At 33.2% G+C, this 22,267-nt stretch overlaps 1 protein-coding gene across 1 annotated transcript in view; it reads right to left on the reverse strand.

Moving 5' to 3' along the window:
* The window catches only part of Smp_163380 (serine/threonine kinase), a gene marked incomplete at its 5' end in the record, with an annotated part of 30,963 nt that extends 15,186 nt beyond the window's left edge, over positions 1-15,777 (reverse strand). The window contains 4 exons of the mRNA XM_018798975.1: positions 9,230-9,342; positions 11,738-11,916; positions 15,384-15,578; positions 15,610-15,777. Coding sequence (XP_018646630.1) covers positions 9,230-9,342; positions 11,738-11,916; positions 15,384-15,578; positions 15,610-15,777 — 655 coding nt within the window. The remainder of the gene's footprint in view (positions 1-9,229; positions 9,343-11,737; positions 11,917-15,383; positions 15,579-15,609) is intronic.
* Positions 15,778-22,267: the final 6,490 nt, after the last annotated feature.

Raw genomic sequence — 22,267 nt, forward strand, 5'->3', positions numbered from 1 at the left:
GATTATAATATTGAATAAAGCCATTAATAATAATAATAATTTGTGTATTCTTGACTATGTTTACAAAATTACTATTTCCCACTGCAAAACAATTTCATTATTTAATGAAAAATGTGTCAGGGTACTTATAATTCGCCAATTGTTTTGTTTGTAGAGTTCTAGTATCTCTCTGTCCTACAGTGGTTTCATAAGTATACTTGGTGAAAACATCAAATACTTTTAGTATACTCGTTGTTCAACATAAAGTATAGAGAGTAACCTGTGAGTCTTATCTTTTTTCAATTGTTTGTCAATTTAAAATATCTCTTAACCTTTTTTGTTATAAATTGATAACTCGTGTTGTTTATAAATTAGTTTGTGAAAGGACGTACAATGAAAAGCCCTACAATTATCAGTTACTTATAGGTAATCCAAGATTATTCAATAAATTGGACAATTATTAGGTAAAATATGTCACAAAAATTAATAATAGAAAGATGGTAGTAAATTTTCATTTCCTCTATGATTAAAAGCATATTTTAAACAAATTTTTTATTTATTATTTTTTGATTTGGCATGGTTAAAATATGAATCACTGAACGTAAAAGTTTATTTTCATTCGTTAAATTGGAAGTCAATCAATAACTCATTGCTTTTTGTTGTGTAATGTATATTTCTAAATATAGGATTCAAATGGAATATTAAAATTTAGTATATAAATGAGTATACTTATACTTAGAACTTAAATATTTCTTTCAAATTTAGAAGTTATTCACAAAAAAATTAATCTTGTAAAGCCTTGAATATGATGTTTTAAATAATTTAACTCATATCCTCAAAGTAATAAAGATAAATGTGTTTATTAAAAGGTATCAAGAACTGTTCCCTCATGGTCTTGAAACAACTAATCAGAATGAAGAAAACAATAAGTTAACTACAAAACTCTATGATATGAACTACAGTTAAATGGATAGGAAAAACTTTCTTCAGTCATTTAGTAGTTGATTGAAAAAGCAAAATCAAATACAACTTAATCTCTGACTTTAAAACCTTAAAAATTGCGTAATTCGTATCTTGTTTTAGATCAAATTGGAAGAATATTTCATTTTTAATAGGTTATTAAAGACTTCATGTCAGTTATTTTTTGTTAATAATGAAAATTTAAATATGGAGAAAAATTCATGAAAAATTCTTGAAAATTAACGTACATACAATTATCAACATTGTGTTCGAAAATTTCTTTATTTAATCCTATATTATCGAATTTAGCTCATTGTATGTTCTAAAAAGTATTGTTTATTACAATAACTTGATATGTCAACCATCTTTTGCTATAGAAAAAAAAATAGCTAAATTATTTAAAATATTTATTTTTCTAAGGTATATTATTCAACCGATATTCGGTAAACTTGGAAAAACTTTATCAAGGGAGATAATAATTATCAGTTCATTTTCAATGAATCAATAAATTATTTTCAGTGGAATTTTTTTTAAAATCTACTAAAAAGTTTTTTGACCAATTTGTTTGTAAATTTGAAAAAATAAAAATACCCTTAAATAAATTCAACTATGAAAAAATTTATTCATCCACAAAATGTTATCATTATATAATTAAATATAAATCAAGCATATCAAGCACAAACATAAAATTTAACTAGTTGCATTGTTATTACACGATTACGTTTTTATTATTATTGTTTAAATTGATCATTTACCAATGATTGTTTTTTTTGTACTGTAAAAATAGTTTTTTTTGAAAGAAAAGAATTATATTACTTATTTCAATTTGTTTTTACAATAAATGTAATCAGCTACCTATTATGTATAAATAAACCATATATATATGCATATCTTGCATTTATGTTTATATGGGCGACTGTATTTTGTACAGGAAATACAAAAAAAAAAACAAAAAAAGCAAACGGAAACCCATATGAATTTAAAACAAATTATTGATACAGGAAATGATCTTTCATATAATATTATAATTATATTAACAGTTTTTATTATCATTTTAATTTTAGAAGAAGAAAACTTGCATAGTTACTAATTGTTTGCATAAATTTATATTTTTATTTTATTTGAAATATGCGTAAATGTTGCATAAAGTTATTAAAACATCAAAAACAAAAATGACAAATATATAAAACTTGGCTAAATATTTAAATACTTGATATACAAATAAATATGATAGTTCAGATTGTAAAGATGTAAACCTTTGATAAAATTTACCTGATCCCTAAATTTAATAAATCATAGATTTAAAATGCGCCAATATTTACTGATTTTGTTATATAGTACTTATTAATGATGTTCTATATGATTCTACATTACAACTTATCATTACACAATGATCATCATCAACAGCAGGGAATGGTATGAAGGGAGGCCTGCTTGAACATCTGGGCTACCTCTTCCTGCCATCCAGAGATCTCAACAACTTATCCAATTTTGTTTGTTTCAATACATCATTATGACTATTAATCGCATAACCTATTCAGGTGCGTTTCTGAAAAGTGTACAACCTTTCGTCGTACAAGTTACAAAAGGCCCAATCACAGATATCATGGTTGCTGGCAATATACAGCAAAATGAATGTACATTCTTAAAATGTCGATTGACTGGACTGCTAACTTCCAACTGGTGATCACTCAATATTTATTGTCAGGATCGACCAAGAAGTAAGAAACGGAAACTTGTTGAAATATATTGTGCTGAGAATTCTATATTGTACTAAAAATATAATATTGACTAAAGCTAATAATAATAAAAACAAATCTTATTCTAATTTGTTTTTCATTCACTACGAAGTTTAACAATATAACAATAAAATTCCTAACATTAGAACTGCATTTTTTTACACTGAGATCAAAACCACACAGTATTCTATTTTATAGATATTTAGTAATTTAATATAGGGATCTGTTGAATATGAAAGGTTTAAAATCTCTACAATACAAAACTCAATGAAATGCGAATAAGTAAAAATAAAACTGTTTTGCGGTGATACCAGCTGACATGATTTTATTAATTTTTAAACTGCTTTTAAACTGTTGACCCTTTGAAGCACATGTGTCACATTGTAACATAGTATTTGCAAGAGAAGAAAATATCTTTAACGTAAAATAGAATTTGTACAAATGAAGTGGATTTCTGAACTTTTTAGTCATCAGTGTAAGAAAAAGACCTTACACATTGGATCATTTTACCTTCCAGCTTATTTTTAATGATTTCACAAACAAAATACATCATGAAATGATATTTTATGTTTTATATACACTCCAATCAACGAATAAACAGATGATTATTCAGACCGCCTTCATAATTAAGTACTGGAAATTAAATACAAGATCAACAGATTGATCTGTAGTTAATCTGAAGCTAATTATACGTTATTTATATGAGATAGAATATTCGTTAACCACATTAAGAAAGACATCTTTGTACATTAGTTCATGATACACTTGTATACACATTATATAAACAATTGAGTTGCACAATCCAGAATATTTATTAAATCCCTATCCTTTACTTTCGAAGAATTCCACATGCTAGACTAAAACTAAGATAGATGAGTAAAATATGCACAGATACAATTTACTAGCGGATAGAGGATGCAATAATAATTAACTCTTTATACATCAGTGTAGTGAACAGAACACTAGAGGAGACAATCGAATGTACTTGACACGAAAATTACAGACTATCTCACTAAAATCTGACAACCAAACAGTAAACAATTAATTTGCAAACTATTAATCAATTATCTCAATCTTGATCATTCCTTCTGCAAATATCAGTCAGTAGTCTCCGATTATTGTTTTTCATGCATTTTAATACCAATTGCGTTTCGTTTCAGTTTTTTCCTAATCGATATTCTAGTGAAATACATTCAATGCCCGACCATCGTTATATACTACTTGTGTGGATATAAGTAGCCCACATCACATGGGTACTCTACAAATCTATCTATTAATGAAAATTTTGAGGTTTATTAAAATAAACAAATTGGATAAGTAGAAAACATTGTTTTATAATATAACTCGATGAGAGCAATTTAAGCGCTTTAAAATTCAGAATCCTAGAAAGTGAAAATTAAATTTTACATGAAATTGAACGATGCATAATTCTTCGTTCATCGTATTCAAGTAACTTCTGACGTGCTCAGTATTACATGGAATTATTTAACAGCCACTTAAATGTATAAATATTGTTAAGGAGATTAATGCGGAAAATTTTTTAAGACAAAAATAAGTAAGAAATATTCTTGTTATTAGGTAGATGTACAATATCTACAAAATAATTTTTACCATTTCATAAATTTTTATTATAATTGAAGTTAAGTAGAGCGAATAATGAATAATATTTTATTTTAATAGTTGAGATTATGAGTCAATTGAAGCTAAACCACCATAGAAAATCTGGAAGCACCGGAAAGCCGTTTCGATGGCAGTTTAATTGCTGAGTCTTCATTGTGGTTCTGGACAATATCATCAATGAATGATTCAGCCGGCCAAACATTGAAAAAAGTGAAAACAACTGACAGTTTTTTCATCCTAGTTTGTGACTCTTCATTTGTTCACATACCCCTAATGGTGAGAAAATTATGACAAACGGCTCCATATGACTTTGATTTTATTTTAGACGTGTTCACAATTATCAGCGTAGACACATAAGTCAAATTCTAAGCTAATTAATAAATTTAAAGGTTCAACTTTTCCTAATCTCATAAGGGTTTATGTAAAAAATCTTCATCGGAACATAATCAAAATTACTCTTTTATTGAAACATTTAATTTTTTCATATATTTTCTGCTATATATTTATGGTAATCAGTTGTTAATTTCATAATCTATTCTTCCATTTACATTTCTTTTGTTATGATCGTCAAAAGTTTGCTTCTGGATAGAAAATATGGAAAAATATTGTTGAGCATATAAAATCCATTATTTTTATGTAGCGGTTTTATGTGGAATGATTTAAGTTCAGCCAGTTTTATGAACAAGTAACTTATTACAAACTAGATTAGAGTGAAGAACAGCTCTGTCAATTATTTTCTAGTTCGAAAAATATCTTATTTCCGATTAAAAACTATCACCGAACTTATCTTCTTTCTCATTATGGTTTCTCGGAATTCGAATGACATTTCAACACTGAATACTATTAGCACCAGCAGGAAAATAGTATTTGTTTTGGAAATTGTAGACAGTTCTCAGTTACGCTGATCGAAACTCTAGATAAAAAGTGCTGCTGACTTCTAAACTAGCGGCTAGGTACTTTCTGCACACCAACTGTAAAAATGATTAGAAATGTTAGATAGGTTTGGAAAATGTATACAGCACCTTGAAAGTTAATTATTCTCAGTTTGGGCGGAAAATCCTTAAATTTTTAGGATCCTTAAATCTAAAGTTGAGAATAATAAACTACTTGGTAAATTTCGAGAGCTAATCTTCAGGCATGTTCAAGATAGGAGTTATTCATTAAGAATGTGCACTTCTTCATTTACAGAAAATCATATTGAAATTTTGACACATATGTTATGTAATCCTAAGCGAAATGGCTGGGACCCGTTAAAAGATGTTAACTTTTATGTGTTTTTTATTCCGATGCTGCAAAATCTGAAAATTAGTAGATAAGTTAACACAGCACCATTTTCTAATGACGCATATGCAAATAGCTGAATTATAATTGTCTAGAGAAAGACGAAAAGACGTGAAAAGGGACTGAAGCAGTAAAAAACGTTCGATAATTAAAGTAACTCGAAGAACAAATGTATTTAACTTGTTACAAGCAATTTTGAGCCGTGTGAGATAAATATTCTCATTATTGCTTTATGTAACCACGTGGGCACCAATATAATTAGTCCATTGATTTCTGTATGGTTCAAATCATCACTAATTGATCTAATGAGTTTTCTTGATTTGATTATAAACGTTTTTAAAGCTCGCTTTTATTTCGCTCAACATCATATGCCGAAGTGCTCATCCACTAATACACCTAGATTTAAAATCCATTAAGTAATGAATTTTACTGAAACTGAGTGGCGTTTTTACGAACTAATGATCATATATTTCTGGCTTATCTTTTCAATAACTGTTCCACAACTGCATCCTGATTCTCAGCGTTGTTCAGCATTCAGACAACTAACTGACATCACACATTCACACTTTGTATTGACGCTGAGATGTAATCGTTGATAAACATATTAGATCAGATACATCGCTTGGTGTTAATGTAGTGATTTAACAATTCCATACACTTACTGATTACTGAATTAAATTTCTATACAGAACAGTTTCATCGTAATTTGTATGTTGAAAACTAATACTAATGATTCTAAAACTTCAACTAAGTCTTTAGATAATCAGTATAATTGGAGAGCTACCGTTTGACAAAACCACATTGTCTGGATAATATAGAGTACCAAGGATATCCTAGCACAAATTCAATACAAAGTTAAGTGATTAGAGTGTTACATTCAAAAATACATTACTGACTAAATTGATGTAATTGGCTAAAACTAGCTTTATAATCGCTTATCTTTATACAGTTCATACTACTAATTAATATAAAAAGAATGAATGTTGTTTTGTTGTAAAATTGGTCACTTAGATTAAATGATATTATTTTCGTCTCGAGATTACCAGCCAATTAATTATTCTACAGAATATAGATCATAATCACTGTAACTAAAATCGCCTATTAACAAGTACCATATTTCATACTTGAGATACCAATATTTGATTGACTATACCTTTATTTTCGTGTCTATTTTTTTCTCTATTCAATACAAAACTAACAGATATTATTTTGTATAAAATAAAACAAAAGCTTTAAACTTCTGCTAAAGTTTATGTAAGAAATTGAGTTGACAGATTTAAGTTCGAGATGGATTTGTATTATATCAGTCATAATTTAACAAAGAAGTTTAGAAAAAAAAATCGATTTTCAATCTTGTGCACTATAAAGTAATTCCTATATTTGTATCCACTTTATTCACAGTGCTGATCAATAATAACCTTTATAATTGACTAGTCTTATTAATCGTTTCGGTTTAGGCTTTAAAAAATACGTCTAAACCTACATTATGAAGAGCTTTTTTTAATTTAGGTTGTTCGGACTAATTGAAATAAAAATTATTTTCAAGAGTAAGTAAATTTAATGATGTAATAATCAACAAGATCACACAAAATTTGAATACCATAGAAGAGCTAGATTTTGCAAACAGTTATTTTCATTGTATGAGATTAACTACCGTTGATGAAGAAGTGAACTCTTATTCAACAATACATATTTTTCCGATATCCTTAGTAAGTTGATGAGTGAAAACGTTATAAGAAGTCGGGAATTCCCATTATGTATTTCATCAGACTACTATATTATACTTCATCTGCTAAAAGATCACACTGAGTTGATGTAAACAGCTGTGACAAGCGTCCTGGGTTGAGCTGCTAGCTACCATTCATCTCTGCTTAAAATGCTTGTTACTTACTGGCAGTATCAAGGCCATCAGTACAGGATAGACATATGCAAAAGCAGGCTGGTCAATTAGTCTTAAAAGTCAATGACAAGATTCAAACAATCAATACAAATGAATTAAACTTTGCCCCACATCACAAGCCAATAGCTAAGAGAATAAACCTATGGGGTTTGCAGAGAACGGTGCTTGCTTCGTGTCCCAGAGTGAGCATCAGCTCTGGGATTAAGACAAACCCAGCTGACGAGTCCCAAATAGGGCGAAACCTGAGAGAGAGTTCTTTGCTAGACACCATTGATCTCTGCTCATAAATTTGTGACCAGTGCTTTTGCAAAGGTTTCATATTTGGCCCTGAGGAAACTCACACTTATAGGGAAATGAATACTGTAAAGGGAGAATATCGAAAAACTGTGGTTGATACATCTAGTAGATGACTGGAGCATATATTTTACTTATCAACAGTTAATGGTCTGTATATAGTGATGATGATTGAATGTGAAAGAAATCACAGGTTGCACCAGAGTTTGGACCACCCACTCCAGGGCTACAATCGTTTCGTAGATCAGTAAGTTAAATTCCGAAAGTTAGCCAACAATTTGTTTCATCTCTACTCTCTCCACTAAGATCTCCTCTCTAAGAAGAAGCTTATATAACGAACTTTAGCTATTAACCTAGCTGTTGTACATACAATAGGTAGGAGAAACATACCGAAAATACTGTCGACAGACTATCTGTTCATCAGTGTGGTTTGAAGTTTATTTCATAGAGCTAGACCTTAGCATATTAGAGAGAATATATTGAAAAACATTCAATTAATTTGGATTGATTTTACCCATTACATTCACACAAAAATATAAAACTGCTAACAAAGACTCTCTTCAAAACAACTACAGAAATACTTCCAGTAAAACTAAAGAAATTGTTTATTGAAATGTGACTGTTGTTAAATTTATCCATTTTTAGATTTTGATGTAAACTGTTTCACAAAATATTATTTAAATACATTTAAAGGAATTATAGAAGCCAAATGGTTGGATTTACTTCATAAGTAGAACATCTGTGATAGAAAAATATCAGCGATCCAAGTGAAGCAGCTTTAAAGAGAACTAGTAATAAAAAGGGAATGAAAGAATCTAACCAGCAGTGAATATGATTTTGAACATGAAATTGGTTGGACTAGATCATTTAGGTTTGAATAAATGTGTGAGTATGACTTTATTTCTGAAAACTTTAGTACTTAAAAATGGAGATGTTCCGGTATATATATATATATATACTACAACGTTATCTGACCATTTTCTATTTTTAAGCTACTACATTGTTTAATTAGGTGATTACGTATAGCCTTCAAATAGTTCCAAATGATTTTCATTACAAATCGACATCATTTGTAAAGCTACTGATTAAAAAAGCAGTTAACAACTTTTTCAATCAAACATGCGACACAGCTGTTTGGTTAGTATACTCATTTTCTCAACAACATTGTCAACTAATTCCATCTGGTAATAAAAGTTCTCCTCAATAGTTATATTATTCAAAATACTTAAATAATGATAGTGAATAAGTTAATAATAAAAGCTTTTATTAACTATAATCCAATGGAAGCTATCCAGAAACTAGATAATAATTATTTATATCTTGATTTTAGTAAACAATCAAAAATAAAATGATAAAAAATTTTAACAGTTCCCGGAAATATCAAATACAATCAGAGTGTACTTTATAAACAAGATTATTACATTTACTGGTTAATTAATGAGTAAATTAAACTTACCAAGACAGCGTACTATTCTATGCAATTGATCAATATCAGAATCACCAGGGAATAAAGGATCACCTGTCAACATTTCTGAAGCAAGACAACCAATAGCCCAAATGTCAATTGGTCTAATGAAAAACAATAATAATAACAACAATAAGTAGTGTTCATATTACCGATAATGGATGTAGTAAATAGTTTTATTCATGCAACATAGATTATGATGCTCAAAAGATATGTTCAATGTCAGGAGAAAAGGACACAAATGGACCAAATAGTAACACACCACTGATAATAATTTGACAACTCAAGTATTATACTTTTTTCCTGTGTTTAATAGTGAACGTTTCTGTTCACTTTGACTTTCTAAGCACAGTAAAATTTACTGCTACTACTGGAGAGGCACATATGCAAACAGGCGGTTCCGATGAAAATGAGAACTCTTCTATCAACTCAACAAATATTGATAATTTAAAGGAAGAAAAATTCCGACTCAGGGTAAATACGTAACACTTTTCCTGCAACAAACTAATGTAACCAAGGCCCTTACTCTATTAAACCAGAAAAAAACGAATTGTTCAATTTTCCTAATGAAGTTAAAACAAACATAGTCTTTGTATTAATAATTCCCGAAATTTACAGAGTAAAAAATCAGTGAAAAATAAATTGCAGACTGTCGTGACGTTTGCAGACAAAATCATATATATAACCCCTCACCTTAAAGACCTAAATTCCCATCGATGTTATTCAATCTAATGTATTTAACGTATATATTGATGTAGGTTACTTTCTTCACCGAAATAGTACTATTACTAGCAAGCGGATAGAAATTGTTAACAAAAACTACAAATATGTGCAAAGATAAATGTTTAAAGAATGAATATGTAGGAAGCAATCAAATAAACAATGGATTATGTTACAATTTTTTTATTTAACTACTAACTTCTAACATTTTTGGTAACTAAATATTTCATACTAGTAGCATATAATTCATCTTTTGTTTTGTGTGTAATAAATAGTTTTGTTAGTCCAGTAACTTCCTGATATTAAAACGGCCGATCTTGGATTTATTGACAGCTTTTAAAGGTGAACGAATTTCTATTGATGTAAAAAATAAATTGTAGATTGTTTAAAGAAGACTTATGTACGATACTGAATTAGTGGAGAAAGATTTTAGCAACATATGTTTTACGTCAGGCCACCCTATAATTTTACCATTAGTTTTCTGAGATATATTGTACATATCATAACTAAATACTAAAAAGCCGAATCGTATTGCTAAGCTAGACTAGACATCCAACTTGATAGTGCTATACTTTTGTGCTAGTCAATATAAAACAGTGCTGTCGTTATTTCAACTTTCCCAGATCATCATCATTCATCAAACCTTAAATTTGTACAAAATTCACAGACGTTTCTTAAATATGTTATTCTTCTGTGACAAAGTCTAAGGTCAGGTAAAATAATTTTAGCCACAGTCACTTGTACGTGACCTATGAAGTAATGTCCAACAGCCTGGAAATATTACTAAAATGGACGAGATGAAAAAGAGAAATCAAGATCAAGAATTTATACGAACCTTCGAAAATAACATCTTCCTCCGCCATCTTTGATTTTAAGACATGTCACCTCATATTCCTGTTATTGATAAAGATAACCACGAGGACTCCAACTGGATATTCTGCACTTTAGTCACGGTTCAGATCAATGATTTGTAGATTGCTGCCATGAATAGTTTTGGATTCCCAGAGATTTCCTAAACCTGACTCCTATAACATTCTACTCTTTGTGTTGAGGTAGTAAGTGTCTAACAGTGAATAATAAATGTTCGACGCACATTTATAGTCTGAATAATTAAATTCTAATGGTCAGGTTTGAAAACTTATTGATTTTTTGGGTGTTTTTGTTTTCGAGATCCATTCAGTGACTATGAAGCTTGATATAATAGAGAATATATCGATGAATCTGGTTCCTCCATGATTTTAGCGATCAAGTTTTCGTCCTCGATTATATACTGAGATGGTCAGTGATTCTGTTTGATCAGATGAAAATAAAATCAGCTCATAGGATCCACTTAATGAATAAACTAATTTTTAAGACAATCCAGACTTCGGAACTCTCAGAAACAAATGATCAGTTCATTCGCTTTTCTTTGATTTTTACTAACCGCTGACCTATTGGGGGACTTGATCTAACCTTTTATTCGGATTGCTTAGAAATATTATTAACTGTAGACTGAATGGAGGATAGTTAAACGTTTCCTAAATGTTCTACAACCATTGTCTTAACCTGTTGTTAGGAATTTCAAGTGTAGTTCCATTAAACCATTTTTTAACGTTACTTAATAATTGTAAATTAAAAGCAAAATTTAGTGCCATATTTATGTTGAACAAAGATATTGAATCTTAAAAACAGAAACTTTGGAAAATATTTAAAATATTTGAAAACATAGCTATTTTCTGCAAGCAAAAATTGTGATAACGAATTTTATGCGAAACGTTGAATGTACAAAATAAAACTAACCTGCCATATTTTGTATCTCCCACAAGAAGTTCTGGTGCTCTGTACCATCTGGTGGCCACATAATCTGTATAAACTTCACCGGGTGCAGCAAGTGTACGTGCGAAACCGAAATCACATAATTTAACTACGCCATTACGGCTGATAAGAATATTTTCGGGTTTGATGTCGCGATGAACTATCTATAAAATGAAATTTGATTGTAAAATACTGTAAAATTGTGAACACTGAAGATCATTTCAGTTTGTGTTCGCTGACCTGTTAGAACTCAAGTCCTAAAATTAGCTTAGCTTGCAAACAGCCTACAAATACACTTCGTCTTTAAACATCAGTGAAATATTCATTGCTTAGTAGTTGACTTTGAACGCATAAACTTAACTTCATGGTTTCATCTTCTCAATATGTCTCAATATGACAGTTTGTAATTATTTGTTTGTTTTAAATCCATTTTATGCTCATCGTTTGATAAACATATGTTCATACAGTTCCATTAGCAAGTACAGTCAGTGTATCCGAAGTTACTAAACAATACATCTCACATAAATAAAAAAAACCCACTTCTAGATATTTCTAGCTCAAAATATGTATGTGTACACAAATGTCATTTAGATAAAGTCATTGGTTTCAAATAACATCTTTATAGACGTCATGAGGTAAATTTGACTTCAAACAAACAACATATCACTGAAATTTACATAATTTCCCAAAAATTTCAAATTTCGAATTGCAAATGAAATAAATTTGAATTTGACCATATTTATAATTCTTTCAGGTCGACTTCAAGGGTATCTAGTAGGTATATTTAGACTTTTCAGCTTAGTAATTTTATAGAGTTGAGATCGTGAGTCAATTGAAGCTAGACCACCATGGAAAACCTGGAAGCACTGGACGGCCGTTTCGTCCTACTATGGGACTCCTCAGCAGTGAGCATCCACGATCCCACACTCGCGAGATTCAAACCCAGGACCTGCCAGTTTCGAGCCAGAGCCCTTAACCGATAGACCACTGGGCCGGCATCCAACGGTGTTAATGTCTAACTTCAACTGATCCACGAAATTGAGCAACCATTCACCAATGTCATCCGTGAGTTACTATCTCACAACAGACCTGGTTGAACTCCACTGGTTACTGCTTCTCACTAGAACTCCAGGAAATACCTCATGGAGTCAGTCACTAGTGAGCACATGATCATTATCAGAAGGGGTTTTGTGAAGATTTTAGTAATTTTATAGAGTTGAGATCGTGAGTCAATTGAAGCTTAGTCATGAAAAATTTATTTATCCGTAGTACAGAGTAAGAGGCGGTTTAAATTGCGTCCATCATTTAAGATTAACAGCAGCTTTACATGATTTTGGAATGTCTATATTTACAAACAACAACACGATTGATGATAGTTGTTCATTATTAAAAAAACTTTGGTGAGGCTGCTTGGAAACTTGATATGTAGTTAATGACCTAAACACCTCATCTTTGAACTTTTGGATTTATTTTTTTGAGCCAATTAATGATTTTAAATTCGTAATAAAAATGCATGTTGATGAATGATATAAGAAGTTATTAAAGTTAAAGCTAAAAATCTTGGATTCACTGCAAACAATAGCCAATTTATTTCTTAGGACTCTTCTTCGACAACTCAAAGCTCCATTTTACTTCACTATGTACCATTTAGTCAATTCATCCAATATCTTTTCAGTTGATTGGCTGAAAATTTCCACGATAACTGTGTTCTTTGAGTATGTGTTTTTATTTTGGCTAAAATCAACATTGATCTGAGGAAAAAAAAGTTGATTACCGAGATGTAGCAGGTTTTTAAGTTTTTTCTCCTCTTCACAATTTATTTTATTTTAATAAATTTGGAAACTTCTGCTGACCGTAAAGCTTTCAACAAACAGAAGAGTAATGAAGCACAATTTTAATTCTGTAAAGTTTCACAGATGAATTTTATACACTGAAAATGACTTTTCTGAATCCTTTATCCGTAGTTTTCTTAAACCACCTTAAGATTTATGAATTATGCTCATAACTTTGTCTTGATCCTTTCTTGAATCTTGCTCATGATATCAAGAGAGATCCATTTATGATTATGGTACTTCTTGTGGCCCGAAATCTCTTAGCGTGTTGGAGTTGGCGCTTCGTTTATCTTCTTCCGGGTTGTTCAATGCTTCCCTAGCTTTATTTTAATCTTTACAACCACCAGCTGGTGATCTAAAGCTATGTCGGCCCGTCTATTTGTTCCCATGTCTCATACTGAACTTCTGAATTTTTTATTGATGTAAATATGATCGAGAAAAGCTGCATTTAGAATAGTGCTTTACAATCGCCCTCAAGCCACAAACTTCATAAATACTGATTTTCCTCCACATTGAAAGTATATACGTCCTTTTCTCACGTTATAGAAGTCACTTTTTTGTTACGAAATCTAACTGACTCTCTTGATATTCTACGTTTCGGGACAGGTGGATTTATGATGTTCGGTAGATCAATAAATTGAGCTGCCTGTTTTCTAGACACACAATGACTTAGGAGTTACCGTTAGCCAAGACTTCAATGCTACTGCATAATGCCGCGCGATAGCGCCAAAGGTTTTAGAACCATATGATCAATACGTTGAGCCTTTAGTCATGCTGACGTTAAAATATTTTTGATTTTGTATACAGTATTTGTGCATTCTAAACTTGAGTACAGCGTACAAGCAGTTAGCACCTTTTTAAAAAAGATAGTGAGCCTTTGAAGAAGGTTCAGAGAACAGCAATTAAGCTGATTCTCGGAATAACGAAGCTCCTGTATGATGCTCGACTGGCTAAACTAAACTTATTCCCGTTGTCATATTAAAGAACTAGAGGTGACTTGGCTGCAGTTTTCAAATTATTTGGTGATAAATTTACACCTGATATGCCCTCATTTTTGTCTTCCAAAACAGTGAATTTACGAGAACACTCCTAAAAAGTTCACAAACCCAGAGCAAATCACTTGTCAACTGACCATCGACATTCCCAAAGAATCATCAACAAGTGAAATTCACTACCCAACACGTGATTGAGGCTCCATCTGTCGACTCGTTCAAAAGAAAGTTGAGTCAAGTGAGAAACCATCACTACCAGGACCAACACAGGCCATCTAGCCTCCTATTCTGTCCAAACTGAAACTATAAATTGTGAAAACTACGCGGTTTCGTCAAAGTACAGGGTTTTAAGAAGTTCTTTTGGGTTGCTTAAAAATTCGTTAAGAAATATATACCTATGTTAGATAAAAAGTTTATCGAAACCAACTGAATACAAAAATGTTGATTTCGAGATGTAGTGAAATACAAGTTTATGAATACGTTGAAGCGGTAACGAAAATCGGTCACAAGCACTGCTGTGTCTAGAATAGTTATGAAGTCAAAGATATCATTGCGAGGGCAACTGAATAGTGAAGACTCCTTAAATTTGATTAGAAAATGCAGTGTGAAAATTTTTATCCTTATTATATTTGATATTTTGTTCAGTATCAACAATAGCACAACCAATACGTTTCACTGAAAGTCTGAGCTCTCAAGGTCATTTGCATCCAAAAAATTGCGATTTGATTTTCTAGCAAAAGATAACTGGAAAATTATTTTTATGGTGTTTGACACCATTGAAATGGCAGATTGATACAGTTAACTTACATTGTGTAGATGACAAAATTCCACACCCCGGATGACCTGGAACAAAGTGCGCTTTGTGCGAAGTTCATCAATTCCATTAGGGTTTTTTTCTAAATCATCTAGTATAGTATTGTCCACAAATTCAAAAACAAGATATAGACGTTTCTTTCGTCGGAAAACTTCTAGAAGGTTTACCAAGTTATCATGACGAAGTTGCTAAAAAATACTTTTCGAAAGAACAATTTACTTTTAACATTCTTATTTCACGAAGTGCTATTTTTTTAACATGTTTATCATCCTCGCTGTCTATGAACTTTTTTATTGCCACAATCCTTCCAGATTCTTTATTTTTACATTTTATAACCATTCCATAACTTCCTTCTCCAACAAGCCCAAGATTTTCGTACTTTTCCATTTATATCATATTAGTTGAATTCCAACAGACATCGCGGGATCACCTTTGTACTTACGACTTACGAGCCACAAAGGTCGAAGCGTTTAAACAAACATTCGGGCTTTTAAACAAACTGTAAAATGGATTTACTGCACCTCTGGATATTTGCATGAGTTTAATTATCTAGTATAAGAAATCACCAATCAGTTTCACTTGCTTTCACACATTCGACTTAGAGCAGAAATGTAATGTTGCGTATAACAGGTCATTCATTTCAGGAACTTAAATCAATTACATGTCATGTTTTCCCTATCCAGTTGATACTCTAGTCAATTGGTCCACTGCAGTATAATATTTGCCAAAATTCAAGCTACGTGGGATTTTTACAAGTTTAAAGATGCCACAGGTACTCTAAGTTTGACAACGACTTCACCACTAACACCTTTATGATCGAACTAAGCCAACCCAGTCGAATCAGAAGTCAGAAATGAAGGAGTTCGAAGATTTATTTGGAAAGCTATCGATATGTCAAGAAGAACTTGGTGTAAGCTGGATAGCAGTTGCAAGTAATTCATAGCACGGTGTACCCACTGGTGATATGGTGCGGATGCATGACCTTCAGTTAAGGTTTCCCCAGTAAAATTAATGAGGTCAGTATCAATGTCGAAGATATACACAACTATATATTTTATGGACTGATTAACCTTACAGGTCGAAACCCTTATTGCTGTTATCACATTTACTACGTATACGTTAATAATTTATAACGGCATTTGAAATTATTGGTAGTTTGACCTCTCATCAGATCCTCAACTTACGCCAAATGTGAAACCCACAAGTCAGTAGAGAATTGCGTGAAAGACTCGCTTCCTAGGCTAAGTTTACGTGGTAAAGGGTATTTGGTGGAAGGTATTGCTTCTAAAATGCTTCAAAAATGCTTACTCTTTCGAACTACTCGTGCAAAATACCCCGAGACAGTAGGTTCGACTATTTAATAGCTCTTAACTTATGTGAACTGGGACTATTCGGATATGAGACCGACTAATATCGCGCGTGATCAATTTTAGGATTCAATGACTTCACTTTTGAAAATATTTATCACACAGAAACCGGTACTGACAGTCATGGATTTCTAAAACCCCATTTTTCTGTCGTTAGCAATGTTCTTGAGCAATTGAATAATCCTTAAGCTGGCTGGTCAGTGGATTATGATCCTACCCAGGCGTCTACTATATCTAAAATATGTATCTCAAACCAAACCATTCACAAGTATCTTAGCTCCATCTATGTTTTCGTGAGGTGGTCGTGCACAACTTCTTTATCTACATTGTACTAGGGATTACTTGGTCGCACACGAACTTTTTAACAATTAGCTGACTTTCGATGGACGCCTCTACAATATTTAAGGGCTAATAAATGATTATCGGTGTTTACGTGGAGCCAATACTCCCACTTTTTCCTCTTCTCATAGCGAAAGCGACAAACCACAGGGTTTACAGCATACCATTTTACTAGACAAACACCCATCCTTCCTGACACTAATGTTAATCAATGCCCGATCTATACAGAATAAGATGACTCAACTACGCGCCCTATTACTTTTACACAACCCCTCACTTTTTTGACAACGGAAAGTTGGTTGTCCTCCGATATCACAGACACGTACCTCCAAATAGACACGTATGAGCTCTTCCGCTGTGATCGAGTCACCAAGAAGGGTGGCGGTTGTCTCATATATGCATCAAAAAACATGAGGGCGGAAATCCTTAGTCACCATATCCTCTGTAAAGTATCAGATTCGATATGACTTACTGTACACACCCTTGAATGTAAATTACTAATCGGATGTATATATCGAGCTCCGAATACATCCAGTTTGACTGACGCCATTATAAGTGAGTCATTTGCTAAGGCTGCCTCACTTGACTTCGCCTGCAAAATTGTCTGTGGTGATTTCAACCTTCCAACCATCAACTGGAAGACACATTCTGGCCCACAGTGCTACGAAGGAATACTTAGGTCCTTAGACATACACGGTTGGCAGCAACATGTTAACCTGCCTACCGGAAATCACAACATTCTCGACTTGATATTCTGTCACAATGTCACACCAACATCAATGGTGGTTGGCGAGAAGTTTCATAACAGCGATCATAAAATAGTCTTCTGCACCCTTCCGATTCTTGCCAAGCGCAAAAAATTAAAGACATTAAATACTTGTTTCCAATATAGAGACTATGCAAACGCTGTCTGGAGTAACTTTCGGTTTCTTACGAAGCATTCTGACTGGAACACTTCCTTTACCAGTGATAAACTTTTAGAAACATTGGAAATATTCAATACTACCACCAAATCTGCACTAGACACTACCATCCCTTCTAAAATTGCTTTCAAAACAATTGCTCCCTACATCAACCAAAAGGCTAAGTCTAAGCTACGAAAACTAAGAAAGACGTACTTTACATCAAAAGACTTTAGTGCCCTGCACCAGGTATACTCTGTACTTGAAGGAGTGCAAAGTCATCACAACAAAAATAAACAGAGAGAAGAGCGTACTGAGCTCACAGCTGTATCTAAAGTCCAAAACTTATGTCGGCTCCTTGCAAAACGCATAAGGAAGAACGAAGATCACAACATTCACATTTTACTGCACGATGGCGTGACGTACTATGACCAAACCGTCATATGCGAACTGCTAAGTGAATAGTTTTCCCAAAACGGAAATACATCTAATGCCCCAGATGTTAACATAAAATGCATAAGCAAAAGCTATATTAGCACCATAAACTTTGACATTAGGAGTATACATACCGCCATCAAAACCCTTAAGCCGAATGCGAGCTCTGGTGCCAATGACATCCCATCAATTCTCAATAAAATGTCAGGACCGGATATACATACGTTATTGCTCAAAATATACACACTATCTTTAGAGGCGGGCACATATCCTGAAGCCTGGAAGGTAACGTATGTTCTTCCCAAACACAAATCAGGACCGAAAAACCTGGTCGGAAACTACAGACCTATAAATATCACCCCAGTTATTTCACGCATAATGGAAAAAGTGATACAAATTCAACTATCAGACCACCTACTTAAGGAAGATCTAATAGACCCAACACAACATGGTTTCATTAGAACAAGATCATGTAGTACACTTCTGATAGACTTCTTTAATGAGGTTACTCGCATACGTGACCAGAAAAAGCTAGTGATTAAACTATATTTCGATATAAAGAAAGCCTTTGATAAAGTACCCCATAATCTTCTAATCAACAGACTCCAGTCAGTTGGAATTATAAACCCCCTATTGCAATGGATTAAGTCTTTCCTCACAAACAGATACCAAATAACCAAGATTAACTCTACAACATCTACACCTCGACCAATAACCAGTGGTGTTGTGCAGGGTAGTGTCTTAGGTCCATTGCTCTTTATAATCTATATAAACAATATATGCAAGTGCTTTACCACAGGTAAGACCTATCTCTACGCTGATGACTTAAAAGTCATCTATAAAACTGACATTGGTGATGTACGAAGTACTATGCAAACGGTTCAACATGAACTCAACAAGGTAGACGACTGGTGCAAACGCTGAGGGCTAGAGCTCAACACAGAGAAATGTGGTTGACTACGTATTGGAAATACGTCACTTAAAATAAAACTAGCACTTAACAAAAACCCACTGCCCAGACTGACATCAGTAACTGACCTTGGGGTACATTACTCTGACAGTCTTAACTTCTCAGAACATATCTCAACCAAAGCATCTCAAATGCGGAGATTGCTTGGCTTCATCCTTCGTAATTTCTTTCAAAACAAAAATAAAATTATCCTGTATAAAGCCTGCGTAAGACCCATCGTCAAAAACTGCTCGTTCTTATTTTCCAACCTACGCCAATTTGATATACTTAAGGTGGAAGGAATACAGCGAGACTTCACTCGCAAGATACTTAAGAACGACCAACTCACTGATTACAAATCCAGATGCCATATCTTGGGACTACAACCCCTCTGAAGAAAAAGGCTTAAGTCTAACTTAATTCTTTATTTCAAACTCCTTAAAAACCTTACTTATTCCACATGTAATATAGCTCTCTACCAAGACTCACATGGATACAACCTTCGAGACAAAGTATCCACAGTCAAAATTGGAAAATACGGATCAAAAACTCAGGAAAACTTCTTCCTTATCAAGTACTCATTGATATGGAACAGTCTTCCTTCTGAAATACGCGTGGCAGACAAAATACATACGTTTGCAAGACTCATTAATCAAGCCCTCACCTGCACAGATCTGGCGAAAACGAACACATCCACGTCCAACACAGACATCATAGGCTCCCTACATATATAGACTGAATCGCCTTATTTCCCTACCTTGTAGTTGTATTAGATACTTTCCCCTTCCTAATTCTTTTAAATTGAAGTAGACAGGCAACTCACTGGACCTATCAATACTCGGTCGCTAAACGACGCTTACAAATACCTTAAAACGTGAGAAGAAACGCACAATCTACTGCCAGTGGTCGTAAATCCACAGAACCTGTCACCCATCAACCTGTTAGGATAGGACAAAAGAACATCAGTACGAATTTAGAGTGAGTTCCTTCTTGCCTATTCTTTATTAGCTTTTTACTCTTCTGTACACTATGTTGCCTTGCCATTAATATTATCTCACCACTCGTCATCTTACCTTATCTATAACTAATATAAATCTCCACTTTTCCCCCTACTATGGTAAACAAATATCCTACACTATACCCTTCCTAATGCCTATATCTGATTCGCAAACTATACTTTACTACATAGTCAATTAAAGCATTGCATCGAAGCCTTACCCACAGTCCATAATTTGTAACTGTCTGATAAGCTTGTAACATGGTACTTATAGAAATAGTGTTTTCCAACAAGATGTGAAACAGAGCATTGTGTGAGGTATGATATATATCCAAAAAATAAGCGTAAATGAGCCTAACATCACAAAAGGAGGGAGGGTGGAGTTACTGACCAGCAAGCACTGATGGTGAGGGCGATGACTTCAATCCACCCGTGTTTGTGGGGCAGAACATTTTGTCTGTATCAGGCTCCTTATGGATGAGAACAAGTCAATCAATCTGTGATATTGAGGTTGTTCTCCTACACTCACCATTCAGACATATGTTTCTAATTTTTGTGCTGGATTAACTATTCTACTAAGACAACCTTTAACATGCTAACTCGGACTTTTACATGAAAACTGTGTGGCAGGCATCGGATGATGAAAAAAATAGACTGTAAAGGATATAGTTATTTTACTCAACACTCTACTCTCTATATACACTCTCTGTTCTTCCTCATTCGAATCTTGACTTCCCTCCTTCATTGGAACCTACTCCACCTTGATAAATATCACAACTCATTGTTCTTTATTACTGCATTCTCTCCTCTGTAGCCCCTAATCACAGTTCACTCTTGCAACATGAGCTAGTATCAATCTAATCTAATAATTTATCGTACCTCCATCTGTTCTACTAATAAATGTTAAGCATTGGTTATCGTTCATATCCAAATGCCTTGCTGCTCCTCGGTTTCTTTTTTCTCTTTTTCTTTTTTTCTCTTCAGAATCTTGCTCTGAGGGTGAAGCTATGTAACTTCTGACATCTGGAACAAGCTCGACGAACGCACTTTCCCAAGGTTATAGTTCGAACCAGGAGCTCCACAAGCCTACTTTATAACAACTATAAACTTAAAAAGCTGCATTACATAAATACTTAGTACGACCAAATCCCTAATACACTTTTTGTCGAGATTGGATCTGGTATGTAACGTGGACGCCATGCCCCTTTGGAAACAATTCTTATGAAAACACATTATATCTAAGCGAATGAACTGCTATCAACTTTTATAGATTATAATTACTAAACAACCTTGCTTGGGATGCATACTGTGAACCAGTATATGTTGTAAATTGTAGATCATGCCTGTAAAAACGGCGTGTACCTGCTATTGCAGAAATACATTATTATTATTATTCACGTACGTCTCAAACAGATAAATAGGATGGGGAAGCTCTAGCGTTCCAAATTCAAAGCATTAACTGATTCTGCATGAACGCCGCGATTATACCAAATAAAATGGATGAATTGCGTGAACTCATTAGTGCCAATAATATATATTTGATAGGAATATCTGAAACGTGGATACCTCAATTTACAGACCAAGGGCTAGCAATGCCCGGTATGTCTTTGTTTCGCAACGACGAAAAAGCAGGAATGAGGAGTGGATTAGCGTTGTACCTACGATCTCACTTGGAGGTACATCAAGTGTACAACCAAGGGTTTATCAATCCTGACGAATCCGCATGGTGTCTAATGAGATTGTCTACCGCCTCGAGGTGTCTAGATAGTTATCCACAGGAAGCCATCCGCTGACATGGAGTACGACAATCACATGCTGGGAGGGTTATCCCGCTTTACTCGTCTCGGATTCACCCATATCCGGATTCTAGGAGAATTCAACCTTCCTA

The sequence above is a fragment of the Schistosoma mansoni genome, assembly GCF_000237925.1.
Source record: "Schistosoma mansoni, WGS project CABG00000000 data, supercontig 0149, strain Puerto Rico, whole genome shotgun sequence".
NCBI lineage: Eukaryota > Metazoa > Platyhelminthes > Trematoda > Strigeidida > Schistosomatidae > Schistosoma > Schistosoma mansoni.